Source organism: Calypte anna, chromosome 5A (genome assembly GCF_003957555.1).
Source record: "Calypte anna isolate BGI_N300 chromosome 5A, bCalAnn1_v1.p, whole genome shotgun sequence".
Classification (NCBI taxonomy): domain Eukaryota; kingdom Metazoa; phylum Chordata; class Aves; order Apodiformes; family Trochilidae; genus Calypte; species Calypte anna.
The window spans coordinates 41,848,425-41,862,251 of NC_044251.1; the positions used below are offsets into that span (position 1 = coordinate 41,848,425).

Below are 13,827 nucleotides of genomic sequence, written 5' to 3' on the forward strand. Positions count from 1 at the left end.
AGCAGAAATTCTTTTGAGAATGTCAAGAAATTATTTTAGGACTGCAAGAAGAAGAGACATCAATTCCATAGCTGCCCAAAGAATTTTATTCTGGATTTGAAAGATGATATAAATAAGAAAATAACCCCAGGAGTGCAACAATAAAATAAGAAAAAATAATACTAGATTTGCAAGAATACAAAATGCATTCTAGACTTGCAAGGATAACATTCTGGATTTGGCAATAATAATAATAATACACACTAATGTCATTCGAGGAGTGCAAGAATGAAAGTTTCATTTTGTGATTGTGAGAAGACAAGAAAATCATCCCAGAACTGCAAGAAAAATAAACTATAAAATCACTCTGCAGTTGCTAGAATGATTCTAGAACTGCAGGAATAACACAAAATAATGCTGCCATTACGATCTGATCCTTAATTCCAGAATCACAAGAATATAAAACAACAACCACTCTAGGATTAGAATAAACTATAACATAGACAGTAAATCTAACCCCAGGAATCCCTGACCAGCACCCCCGTGTTTCAGGGGCACCCTTGCCCTGGGTGTTGCCCCATTTCCAGGGGTCTCAGCTGCACCTCATCCCTTCTAGCACTGAACTGCAGCTCCCAGGAGGCTGCTGCCACCTCCTCCTCCTCCTCTTCCTGAGGGTTTGGGGGTTGGTTATTTTTTATCCTGGGTAAACACGGTGACACCATTTTCCTTTCTGCCCTGGTGGTCAGGGGTATCTCACTGAGCTCTGCTACCTAAGCTTTTGGGGTTTTTTTCCCCCCCCAAGTACAGGTTTCAGCTGCATTTCAAAGCTTTCCATACGCCAGTCCCAGGGAAGAGCCATGGGTTTGGTTTAATCCCACACGACTAAAACCTGAGCAAGGCAAACACCAAACTTCTCAGGCAGAGCATGAGCAGAAGGGAGGGAAACCATGGTCCTGTTCAGGGGGTGTTTTGATGCCAGTTTCCCAGCCTGACCTTTGCTCACCACAGCAGAGGAGCTTTGCATAACTCAGCACACTTCATCACCTAGGTGCAAATAAACTACACACTACTAGGGGTGTGTAGTGAGAAGGGGAAATGGTTTAAAACTTGGAGAGAGGAGAGTTAGGTTGGATATGGGGATGAAACTGTTTGTTGTGAGGGTGCTGAGCCCCTGTGCCAGGTTTCCCAGAGAAGCTGTGGCTGCCCCATCCCTGGCAGTGTCTCAGCCCAGGTTGGATGGGGCTTGGAGCAACCTGGGCTGGTGGGAGGTGTCCCTGACCATGGCAGGGGGTGGGAAGGGAGGAGCTTTAAGGTCCCTCCCAACCCAAACCAGTCTGTGCTGTGCTATTCCATTCCAATTCTACTCCAATTCTATTCTAAATGAGTTTCAAGCAAGGCATAACAACAGAGTGCTCCTCAGGAGAAGGTCTGTATGCTACTACAAAATCAGTTTGGTTTGATCATACCACACTACTACAAAGTGAGAAACACCACATAAATGCCCTACAGAGTTCTCCAGGGGCACCATCCGTGAGGTGTAGGTTCTTCTCTGCGAAGGTTGGATATTGGGAAGAAATTCTTTCCAGACACTGGAATGGGCTGCCCAGGGAGGGGGTGGATTCTCCATCCCTGGAGGTTTTTAAGAACAGACTGAATGTGGCACTGAGTGCCATGGGCTGGGAACCACAGGGGGAGTGGATCAAGGGTTGGACTTGAGGATCCCAGAGCTCCTTTCCAACCCAAATGATCCTGTGAGCAGCTCTGGACACAGCAGTGGGGCCATGCACCCTCCTGCTCCTGCAGCCTCAAACAGAAAAGCTGCAAGCCCAGCACCACCACGAGCTGTGAGCTGCAGATGTGACACACTCTATCCAGTTGCTGACGGGCAAACTGCTGGAGAAGAGACTCCTGGAAGGAATGATTTCTGCCATGGCTTTCCCTAACTCTGAAGGACAGCTTTGGCTCTTGGCTCCTTCCCCTCCTCCTGGCTGGCTGACAGCAGTGCTGGCTGGGTGGGCAGGGAGCACTGCAGCAGCCACCCCAGCAGGGCCTTGGTCACTGTCCTGGCTGCTCAGCCCTCTGCAGCTGGAGGAACCCAAACCCAAACCATCTCATCAGGCACCTCACTGCCTGTCTCTGGGCGGAAGCTGCAGTCAGAGAACTTCACCCTGCTGAGATAAACGCTGTGCAGCACGGGGAGAGCTCCTGCACAGGGACTGCAAGGCACAGAGAAAGTGAAGTCGGCTGGAACAGCTTCTTAAGGGAACTTTGGGGATGTTGTAGACCTTTCTGCTTGGCTGCACAAGACTTCCCTTTTCTTCCTTTGTTGTCAGAAGGGGGGAAAGCAGGGAATTTAGAAAGCACGTTTGACCTCTGTGGAGATGGGTGGTGAGAGAGATCACCTGCCGAGCAGGTCACTGGGTGGGTGGAAGGTGCTCTGGTACAACACAGCAGTGGCTGGGGGAGAACCTCTGCAGTCCATTGTTCCAGAACCCTGCCACCTTCCTCCTGCTCCTGCTCCATGCTGTACCAGCTGCTGTAATTTCAGGGAACTGCAGGAAACCAGCTCAGTTTGGAGGATGGCAGTCGCTTCAGAGATAGCAGCACCCTGGGGTACACACACAGGGGATCTAAATAAAAAAACCAAAACAAAGCAGCAAGTGCAGAGCTGACAGCAAAACATTCCTATACCAGCATTCCCATTCCAAAACATTCCCATACCAACAGGCCTTTCCCATGCCTTTTTTCATGCTGAGAGCCTGCACTCCCTTGGCCTTCCCCCCACAGCTGCTCCCTCCTCCCCACACAGGAGGACTTCCCACAGTACTGCCCAAGCCCACCCATCCCTCACCAGTGCCCGGGGCCAGGCAGGTGCTGCCTCCTCCTCCTCCCCAGGAGGCTCCTGGCCACTGCACAGACACCCACACATCTGCATCCAAAATCCTCCAGGAGTCTCACAGGAGGCTGAATTTCTCTGTCTGCTCTACTTCCCTCCTCTTAATCATGCACTCCACCTCAAAGGTATTTTTCCAAATGAGTAATCTGCAGGCTGCTGCAATCAGGAGGAGATCTCTCTCTCTCCCTTTACAACAGCATTAACATATGACTATTTAAAACCTCCCAGGGCTGGCTCTGCAGCAGTTTCCAGAGATGAGTGTTGAGGTAAACAGGCACACTTCAGCTTTCTCTCTCCTCACAGGTTTTCTGTAGTTGAAGAGCAAGATAGAAGGAGTGATTCATCCGAATCTTCCTGTGGTTGCTTAAAAATTACTGTTTTACAAGCACTGTATGAAGAGAACACAGTCAAGTTACTTTGATGTTGGCAGAAAGGTTCAATAACACAGAATATTTCTGGAATAAAGGTTCCTCTTCCTGAGGAGGATGCATCTCCTGGCCTTGTCAAAGCAAAGAGCTCTTCAGTAGGCGAGCTTCAATATTTATTTTCGCTGTGAATCTCTCATCTTAGCAAAGAGTTTGAAACTGATGATTTTCAAAACATGAAAAAGAAGTTTGTGCTCACACAGGAGGTGTTAAGTGCTACCTGCAAGCCAGCACCTTCTTCCAAAGCCTGCTGCCACCCTGCAGGCTGCACATCCCATCTAGCTGTCACCTGAAGCCCAGCCTGGAGCAGTTCTGCACTTATAACTACCAATGTCTCCTTTCCCCATTGAAACTACACATAATTACCACAGTGGTGTATTTTTCCTAAAAAGATGAGATTCACTGCTGGGCAACCTGTACTGCTTCAACACTGTAACATGGTCCCTCCAAGCCACCTCACACTGCAGGACATGGGATGCCCAAGGTCTTCTCAAAGGGACTTCTGTTCAGTGCTGCTTGGATACCTCAGCCATGGGCCAGCTGACAAGACATGAAATGAGGGTGAGGGTACTCAAGGGCTCAACGTTCCCCAGGGAAAAAGCCAGGAGCTAATTCCTAGAAAACACTGGGTGGAAAACCTGTTAGAGAAAACACAATTCAGGTGTATATGGAAGGGGGTTCAAAATTTAATAAATTTGACACAGTGAACAATTCGAGAATCTTTAAAATGTGAGAGTTAAGAAACAAAGCTTAGGTCACATACCTAGAAAAAGACATTTCTTATATAACAAAGAGATAAAACCAAAAACATTTGCTCTGGTAAAAAAAAACCCAGCAGTGCTGGTCCCTGCTTGAAGTGAGAATGCTGTAACTGAGCATTTTTTTTGTTTGTTTTTTCAAAAAGCACCTGGAAAATGATGTGACCAGTTCTGAACTGCTCACACTGGGATTCCTTCTCCTGACATCTTACACCAAGCTGCTCTGCAGTAAAGTTGGGAAGAGTCCAATCCAGTGGTCAAGTCAACACAGTCACCTTCTGCAGGCAGAGCTCAGAGCCTCAGGTGTGAGTGAGGCAGTTTGACACGTGCCCAGCTGCCTTCTCCTAGCCAGGAGGAAGAAAAGAAACTGTCCTGATACTCCCAACACACCAACAGGAAAAAGAAAGCAAAATGCATTCTAAGGAAGGAAGGTTAATCTGAGCTAAACATCACTTTTTATTCCAACCAAAGAGATTCCAGTGGAGAAGGAACAGTGAAGCCACAGGACCAGGCTGACCGTGCCCCTCACTGCAGGACTGGTGTGTGCCATGGGCAGCAAATGCCCTGGGACAGCACCAGTGGGTAACAACAAAACCAATTTCATGCTCCTCCCTCACTGGGCAGAATTTCAGGCAGGGCTTTTACACCCATTCGTGGTCACCCATTACTCTGCAGGTACCTATCCAGGAACTGGGAATAGCAGTGCAGAGAGCAGAAGTAGGAGATGATGGGTGCTTCTGTCCCTCCCATGTTATCCACCAGGACCACGGTGTGAGCCACGTGGTGGAGGTTCATGGTCACTGTGATCTGGATGAAGCTGCTCAGGCAGGCACTTCCACACTGGCATGTTTTAGCCACGTCCAGATCTTCACACAGGTGAGAAGGAAGGAGATGACAACCATAAGGGATCCTGTTGGATGAAAGCAGGAACTGTGAATTCCCCACAGGATTAACCAATGTCACCCCAACGCAGCATCACGCCACACAGAGGGCAGAAACACCTTCTTGACAAGGTAAGTCTCGAATTCTGCCACTTGCAAAGTCAGATTTGTAAAATTAAACTTAGTTAATTGGATTAACTGTAGCTAATTTGGACTTTATTGTACACTACTAACCAAAACAGTCACTAAAAACACACAACCACATTACTGACCCTTAAGGAGAATCAGGGAATAATTGGGGTTGTCAGGGCCCTCTGCAGGTCCCAACCCCCCTGCAGTATCAGGGACACCCTCACCTAGATCAGGTTGCTCAGAGCCTCCTCAAGCCTCACCTTGAATATCTCCAGGGATGAGACCTCAACCCCCTCCCTGGGCACCCTGTGCCATTGTGCCACTGCCCTCATGGGACACAACTTGTTCCTCACATCCAATCTAAACTTATTTTTCTCTAATTTAAACCCATTTTCCCTCATCCCATCCCTCCAGGCCCTTGCACACAGTCCCTCTCCATCCTCCCTGTAGCCCCTCAGATACTGGAAGGTCACTGTGAGGTCTCCAGGCTGCACACCCCCAATTCCTCAGCCTGGTTCCATAGCAGAGGTGTTCCAGCCCCCTGATCATTTTTCCAGCCCTCCCCTGGACCCACTCCCTCAGGTCCATGTCCTTCCTGTAAGTACCAAGGACTTGAACTCCAGAAGACACTGGGAAGAACCAGGGAGTGACACCAATCCTAACTGCCTGTGTCACAGCAATAGAGAATTAACCAAATTAAAAAGGAGACAAAGAATAGTGAGACAACTGGGCAGGGAGCTGCTTTTCCCTCACGTTAGTCAGGAAAGTCACTGTATTACACCCTGGCCTGACAAAGCACTCCCAATTTACTCCTCACTCTCTAACATGAAGAAGTAATAGTATAAAAACACAACGTGAAGGGAAAATGGGAGATAAAAACAAACGTTCTACAAATGTAGTTGCTAAAGTGCAGTTTGCAGGCAGTTAAAGTCCTCTTGATACAGTGCTCATTTTGTCCTTCGTGTCAATAATGACATCCAGAGACAGGAAGGAGAATTGCTTCTTCATAAATTCACACCAGAGTGTGGGTTTTGCTTACAAAATACCTGATTTCCCTGCAGTGTTTTGTCGTGGTAACTTGAAAGTGTGTGCACCCAGTGGGCAGCTGTCACCCGAGGCTCACAGGATGGGTTTCACTGACTCACATCCTGACTACACCTACATCTTCCCCATTCTTTCTCCATACCATCATTCACATAGCTAAGACTCCTATGGGCTGTGGTTTTTTTCACCACCACAATTTCAGAACATCCTTTTCCATGTCAGGAAAAGCATCACCACAGCTCTGGAGCTTGTCCAGAGTGCCACTATGAAGACTGATTTCCAAACATTTGCTTTCACATCTTCCCTCCTTCTGGTTTCTTCCTTTCCCAAGGTCTCTACAGCTCACTGCTGCTTCTGTTTCTCATTTTTTCTTAGTTCTCAGCTCCAGTGAATGTTGGACAATAGCTTTAACCCACTTGTTAAGACTTTTTTTCCCCATTTAAGAAAATCAGGACCATTCTGACCAGTGTTGCCTCCTAATCATCACAGACCCACAGACAAGGGGAGTGTTTCCATTGCCCTCTTGCCTTTTTTTGGTTCTGTGTGGTGCCATTTCCTCACAGCTTGCTGCAGGCTGAATTAGTGATGGGGTAACCTTAGGTAACTGAGCCCCAAATCTGACCAGTATTGAGTGATTATATACCCTAGAAAAAAAACAAGCCAAAACAAAAGCCCACAACATGCCTTAACAGCATTTATACCAAACACACTACAATTTCTGTGAACCTGGGAAAGGAGTTTAACTACTCTAATAATATCAGCAAGGTCAGAAGTGGATAAGATTGGAAGCAGAACATTTGGTTGCTCAGCTCATTTCCAGGGTGTGCCCTGCATGCTTGTGGACACCTTCAGCACAGGCTTCTAAGCAATTAGCCCAGGTTTATGGGGCACTCCCCACCCCCAAGGCAGGAATGAGCACAGAATGTAGATGAGGAGCACTTCCAGGCTGTCTCTCACCCTCTTTCTGTTCCCCTTACTCTTTTCCATCTTGTAGCAGCAGCTCACACCACACAGATCACAGGCAGTGCTACGTAAGAGGTGTGGGGGAAGGAGACAAAACTGATCCTAAGCAGCCTGGCAAGGGGGAGGCTGACTTGGTGAAGTGATAGATTTTAAAATTACCTCAGAACTGGGCTTCTCTGTCTCAGACAGCTCCAACAACAAAGGAAACCAACAGCTCAAGGCAAACCCGAGGCAAGGAGAAGCCTGCAGGATGTAATGCTAACTCCCAGCAGCCGGTTCAGCCTCTCAGAAGCCACCTCGTGGTATTTTGTAATACTGCTCGGCTTGGGTAAGGTCCTGCCTAAAGCAGAGGAGCTGCAGGGCAGAGGGCAGCCTTTTGCCAACACACTATTCCCACATGGAAAGGGACAGCTTAGAGGGACTTGAATGTGAGCACAAGATGAAGGGCAACCATGTCTGAAAGCAATATCCAAGCCAAAGCCCAACACAAAATACCATCTGTGCCACAAAACCCACTGTAACACAAACTCTTCATGCCAGAAGTGATTCAGCATTGTAGAACTTAAATCTTTTCTCAGGTCTGGGCAAGAATACTCTCTCATGGTGCCCCCATTTTGTGGGTAAAAACCATTTCAATCTACATCTTGCTTTAAAAGCTTCTGCACCACACATTTACTGTTCTCCTGTTCAGCAAAGGGATGATTTTGCAAGTGGAATTCAAAGCTTTATGATTTTTAACAGGTGAAGAGCAACATCCACTGACAGGAAAAAAACTAAAAACCAAGTCAGGAGAGTTTAGACCTGAGGGGTTTGAAAGAAGAGAAGGTGCCTATGTACCTGTCACATTACTCTTACCTGTAGTTCACAGCTGCTCTGGCAGCACACTCCAGCAAAGTCAAAGGTATTTTCAGTTGTATGTTGGGGACGAGGGGGTTAGGCTGTTCAAAAGGATTGCCAAAGAGATCCAAGCTCTCAAGGCAGAGTTTCCTAAAATCACTGGGCAAGAAGGGAAGTTTGTTTCGAGCTGCTGAGAGGAAGCGCAGATGATCTAACTGGCCCATCTTGAATGGCAACCTAATCATCTCGTTGTCATCCAGCTTTAAATTCACCAGTGCCCGCAGCTGGCAGAACTGAATGGGAAGAGCTTTGATTTTGTTCTGGCTGAGGTCCAAGGACTGGAGAGATTTCTGAAGGGTGGAGTTGCAGAGGGCCCCACTGAACGACTCCAGGTGATTGTCGTGCAAATTAAGCTCCTGAAGACAAACCAGGTCACCGATGGTCGCCGGCAGCTGCTTGATGTGATTGTGACTCAGGTCGAGTTTTCTCAGTTTCTTCAGACAAAGCACACGAGTGTCGATCCGAGCCAGTTTGCAGTAGGAGGTCTGGAGGTGTTCCAGGGAGTAAGGGAAGTTTTTGGTGAGAGGATAGTCCCTTCTGGACGTTATGATCATTTTTGTCTTTGGTTTTTCAACTTCTGAGGTCTTGGCTGGTACCAAAGCTGAGAGCGGGAGAGCTCCTACGTCTGTCCCTTGGTGAGCCAGTCTCACGGCTGAGAGGAAATTCTTTAAATTGCTGGCATTTGCCTAAAGGGATTTGGGGGGGAAACACAAATGTGGAATTAAAAGTTCATTATTCTTTTGCTCATTTGTGCTAAACACCTTCTGAACCATTTCTGTACGTGTATCAGGAGATGCAACTCAGCAGGGCAATGAAATGGGAAAGGGACACAGCTCACTGGGGTGATGGGGCTGTTTACTCTGTTTAAGAACAAATGGGATGTGGTTTCAATGAGAAGTTACAACCCCTCTGAATAATCTAGATCAAACAAACTGCCTTGCTTTACTCCAAAAAGGTACAAAGCACCGAATTCACAACTGGAAATAAAGTACAGAGAAAAAAGAAAGAAAAAAAAAAGCCTGGTGCACTGTGATCTTCCTAAGCTGCAACACCAAACAGGGATAGTTTATAAAAACACACAGGGGGAAAGAAGCAATCTGAAAGTTGAAGCAATCATTTCTGAAAGTTGTGAGGAATGAAAAGGAGGGAAGCTGAGGTTAAATGTAACCTAAGGGAAGGTGGAAAGCTCCAAGGCAGGGTAAGTGAGTGCTTCGGGTTCCACACAGCTCTCTGGTTCTTCTGGTATCAAACAAAAGGAGATTTATTTGCAGTCCTTCTGCAAACAGTTGCCCAATTTTGCTTTAGGTGGGATCTAATATAATGGCAGTAACTCAGCGAGTCAGATCAATGGATATCAGGTGACCAGTAGCTTAAATAAAGGTCAAGAGAGCTGCCATGCATTTGTGGTAGTGATACAATTTAACCAATAACAGGGTGACCAATCTCTGCTAAATTTCCCAGCAAGTCTCTGTTCAAGCCGACCTGCAGCCGGGAAGCTACAGAGGGGATTCTAAAATCAAAATCATGCTGCACCCTACAAGTAAAAAGTCATTTCTCATTGCATCAAAGAACAAGTGTGGAGTTTTGGCATGTCTCAGTCGAGAGGTCTGCACTCTGCTCCCAGCCCTAACTCACCCCAGCCTAGTGACACCCATTCCTACACCCAAAAAACAGTTTTTGCTCCTCAATGTAGTTGTTTATACCAAATTCTAGAGTGTCCAGAACACGTTTATATAACATGCCACAAGCACCTAACACAGAGCAATGACCTTGGCAACTTCTGAATGTGATATAAAGAGACTGAAGGTCAAATTCATTTGACTGCATCACTAACCTAGGGACTGCTCTCCTCAGCCATCCCATGCTCCACTAATCTCCTCCTGATTACCTCCTGATGGGATATCCCATCAGGATACCTTACCTCCTGATGGGATATCCTCAACTTGCACAACAAAAACCTTTTTTTTAACCAAGACCAGAGTGTTCATTATCTCAGCCAGTCTAACTAAAACCTTTAGCTTAGGACTAAAGCTTGGACTGGACTTGGATGCTGCTCTAACTCTCTCACAAGAGGCAGATGTGTCACGTTTCCAAGGCTAGGAAGTAGCTAACTAAATTAGAAAGGAAGGAGAAAAAGTCCTCCCAGATCTGTAAAGACCAAATAAAAGAAATAAGTATAGATCAGAGCTGAGTTACATGCAGTATTTCTTTGATCTCAAAGCATGTGATGCAACAGGTACCTGTTTCTTGTAGCCAAAAGGTCTAGGGCATTAAGATTAGGTTTACACTCTTCATGTTACTACAAAATAAGAGCACTTTGTGTTCTGAAACCTTGAGGTTTCTGAGATTTCAGGTTGTGTTGTGAAACCTCCACGTTACCTTTGTAAAGGTAAACGTAGCATCTGTAAACCTTGTTGTTGAGAAATCCTGAGAAAAACACTAAGACACACCTAAGAAAAAAAGCAAAGCAAAGTTGGAAGTGCTCAGGACATAACTTTCTGCCCTCAGTCTGAAGCCTCAACCAGAGAAAAGATGTGTGGAAGAGAGGTTAATCTGTGCTAATGCCTTACAAGTCTCTTGTTTCAGAGCTAAATGAATGATGACAAGGCAATCAGAGATTACACCAGTTTGCATGCAATGCAGCAGGCACAGGCTTGCTGAAGGGGGGGAAAAAACAAACCCACAGTGACTTCATTATTTTTCACTCTGGGGCTGAATGCTCCAGACTGATGTTTCTCCACTTCACTTTGGATGTGGCTGAACACCATCTAGCAGAGTACAGAGACAGGGGGATTGCACAGTAATAGCACAGAGTTGGCATGGTCACACCTGGAAATCTCTTTTCTGCAAAGTTTCTGAGAGCTGAGAAGCCTTCTTGTGATGAAATTATGAAAAACCAGCAGAAGCTCTATGGGAAAATTATCAATCATCTCTAAGTTGGGTTTTTGGATATGGAGCATGTCATACAGCTTTGGAAGAATCTAGAGGATTTGTTCTTGGAGCTTGAACCTATGAGGACAAACCTTATGCTAAATATGGGGAGTAGCCTCCTCAGAGCTACTCTGGTCATTGGTCCAACTCCTGTTTTATTAGATTTGGTTGAGACTTTCTTTTCAGCCTAACAACAGCAAGAACCAATTTCTTACATGGAGAACAAGAGAGAAGAGTTCTTAACAAAATTACTGCCTGCACTGAATCAATGTCTGTCACAAGTTCCTTACAGGGCCCATAAAGTAATCTAAACCAGATCTTAAAGCACTAAGGCACAGATTTTTCCTGTCTCATTTGACACTACTCATAGCTCCTCTTACAACAGGCCTGCTTTTGTACCTTTATTCTGAGGTAAAACTTTCTGACTCCTCACACTCCAGCAGCAATACTCAAAGAATGCAGAACAAGAAGTTAGTCTGGATTTAACACAACATGCACGAGTTTTTGTTTTGCAAGATACACAGCACGTTTGCTTCTGAGGAGAAAAAACTTAATTGGATTTGGACACACACTGCTTCTTTTTTAATTAAGCCTGTAAGGTGACCTGCTCTCTTCATCAAATTAAGACTGCCTTCCTTACCACCAAAGACTTCACTCTTGCACTATTATTTCCAGATCACCATCATCCTGCAAAATCTTGGGCTACCAGAGCTATATTCAAACTTACATTCAGTCTTATTCCCAATAAAATAAACACTTTTTCTTTCTTGCTGGGTCCTATTCGTGTTCTTTTCAGGAACTCACTGTCCTGAGGACAGAGCCATTCACCCTGTTTCCCAAGCAGACCTTGCAGCCTGCCCCAAGCTCTTCTCCTCTCTGGTAGGGCTGTTGTCAGTGCCTGTTGCAGCTGCAGTTTAAACACACCCTGTGCACTTCTCCTTGGACAAGCCCTTTGAGAAAACATTCTGCTTCAGGAGTAAGCTTCACTTCTCCTGATAACAACTGCTCAGTCCGACAAACATCTGCTCAGTCTGACATCACTGAAATGACTGAAGGGTCTCCTTCAGGCCTAAGAATTACTGTTGCAACAGAAAGTCAAAACGCTTTTCTATATATAAAATAAATCAGTATTATTTTCTTTTATTTACATATCCTAACTTCCAGGTGTTAGAAAAGCTGTCCTGCTTTACTCTTCTACATGGCTACAAAAGATTATGGGAATAAAAACAGAAAATACCACTGCAACAACATTGAAACATTAATATGTGATTTCTTTGTGAGTTTAGTATTATTAAAAACACTCTTCAGCTTCCAAATATCACATAAACTGTAAATTAATACATTAACAAGTCCTACTACCAGCTAAGCATGAAGGTGAAATGGTGCCTGTGCTGCTGATCCATACTGTGTGTCTCCAGCTTTGAAAACCACAGTGGGCACCCTGATTATCCACCAAAACACGAACATTTTCCAGTTTTTAGTTAGCAAGCCTGTAAGCAATGACCTGCTTGATGGAACTCATGGCTGAAGAGCAGGACATTGTAACAGAGAGATGAAAAAAGCTGCTGCTTTCTAAATAAAAGATGGAGAATTACAGGTGGAATTAACTTTACTCCTACTGCTTCTCCATGGGGAGCAGAAGTGGGAATCGGAACACAACCCAGCAAAAAAACTGGGCTCAGCCCTCCTGGCACAAAACGAGTGAGCTGCCTTATATCTCCCTTTTGGCTGTAGCCTGCTGACGATACACAAAGCCGAGCTCCTTCAAGCTTACATCTCCCATGCCAAAACCGTGGCAGCTCAGACGAGGCTGTGTGGTACCGGCCGGCCGGCCCCCGAACCGACATCCTGGACCCTCCGGGACCAGCCCGGTACCTCCCCGACCCACACCGCCGCCTCCACACGGCGCTCGCTCGGGGTCGACCGGGTCCAGGGCACCCCAGAACCGACTCCTGGTTCTGCGGGCTCGGCAGCCTTGGCCCCCACACCCACCTTGCTGAGGCAGACGTCCACGGCGGGCTCCCGCAGGCGCACAGTGGCCTTGCCCTCCTCCACGAACCGGGTAAAGAACCGCTCGATGTTCTCCTGCACCTGCGGGGCACAGCGAGGGTTTAAACAGCTGAAAGGAAGGACCCAGCCCCGCTCCCGCTTTTCCCTCCGTCCCCTACCTTATAGCGAGCACCGACCCGGTCCCGCGCCGTGCACACCATCAGGTAAACCCCGCCGCCCTCAGCCCGTCCGGGCGGGCGGCCGAGCGAGAGGAGCGCCCTGGTCCCGCGGCCACGGCCTCGCAGCCCGCAGGTGGGCAGGAGCCGGCTGACCACCTCCACCTCGCACTGCAGCCGCATCCCCGCCGACCAACGGCCCCGCTCAGGGGCGGGAAAGCGGCGCGGCCCCGCCCCGGGGCCTCCGGAGCTTCACCGTGGACGGGCGCCCGCCGCGATGCCGGGCTCCCCAGCCTCATCCCCCGCCGCCCGCCCGCCCGCTCGCCGCCGATCAGGGTGAGCGGAGCCGCCCGGCGGGAGGGCTCGTAAGGCGGCAAGGGAGGGAGGCGGTAGCCGGGAGCACCGGCAGCCGCGGACAGCCCGAGCGGGGAGACCTCATCGCGGGGCTGTGCGCTGGCGCTCCCCAGAGGAGGCGGAGGGACCGCCTCGGCGGGAAGGGTCGTGTGAGGGTGGGAGGGATGTGAGGGGATGGTGGGTGTGAGGGGACACAGAATGGCAGAAAAGAGGGTACCAGGTGGGAAGAAACCTCAAGGAAAGGTCCAACCTTGCCTGGTAAAAGGGGTTCTAGACAAGGCGGGCCAGAAGTCTGTTCAGCGGAGTTAGAAGTGTCCGATGTTGGGGAATCCAGCGCTTCCCTAAGCAGATTATTCCAGTGGCTGATTGTTCTCACTGTGACAGATTTTCTTCATGTGTCCA

The 13,827-nt window shown here is 47.7% G+C and overlaps 1 protein-coding gene across 1 annotated transcript; it reads right to left on the minus strand.

Moving 5' to 3' along the window:
* Positions 1-3,967: 3,967 nt before the first annotated feature.
* On the minus strand, positions 3,968-13,277 carry LRR1 (leucine rich repeat protein 1). The gene is made up of 4 exons (XM_030452032.1): positions 13,075-13,277; positions 12,899-12,997; positions 7,934-8,661; positions 3,968-4,968 (listed from the first exon to the last, which is right to left on the minus strand). Exons 1-4 carry the CDS (start codon positions 13,252-13,254, stop codon positions 4,716-4,718), a joined length of 1,260 nt encoding a protein of 419 aa, XP_030307892.1. The 5' UTR covers positions 13,255-13,277; the 3' UTR covers positions 3,968-4,715.
* Between the last annotated feature and the right edge of the window lie 550 nt (positions 13,278-13,827).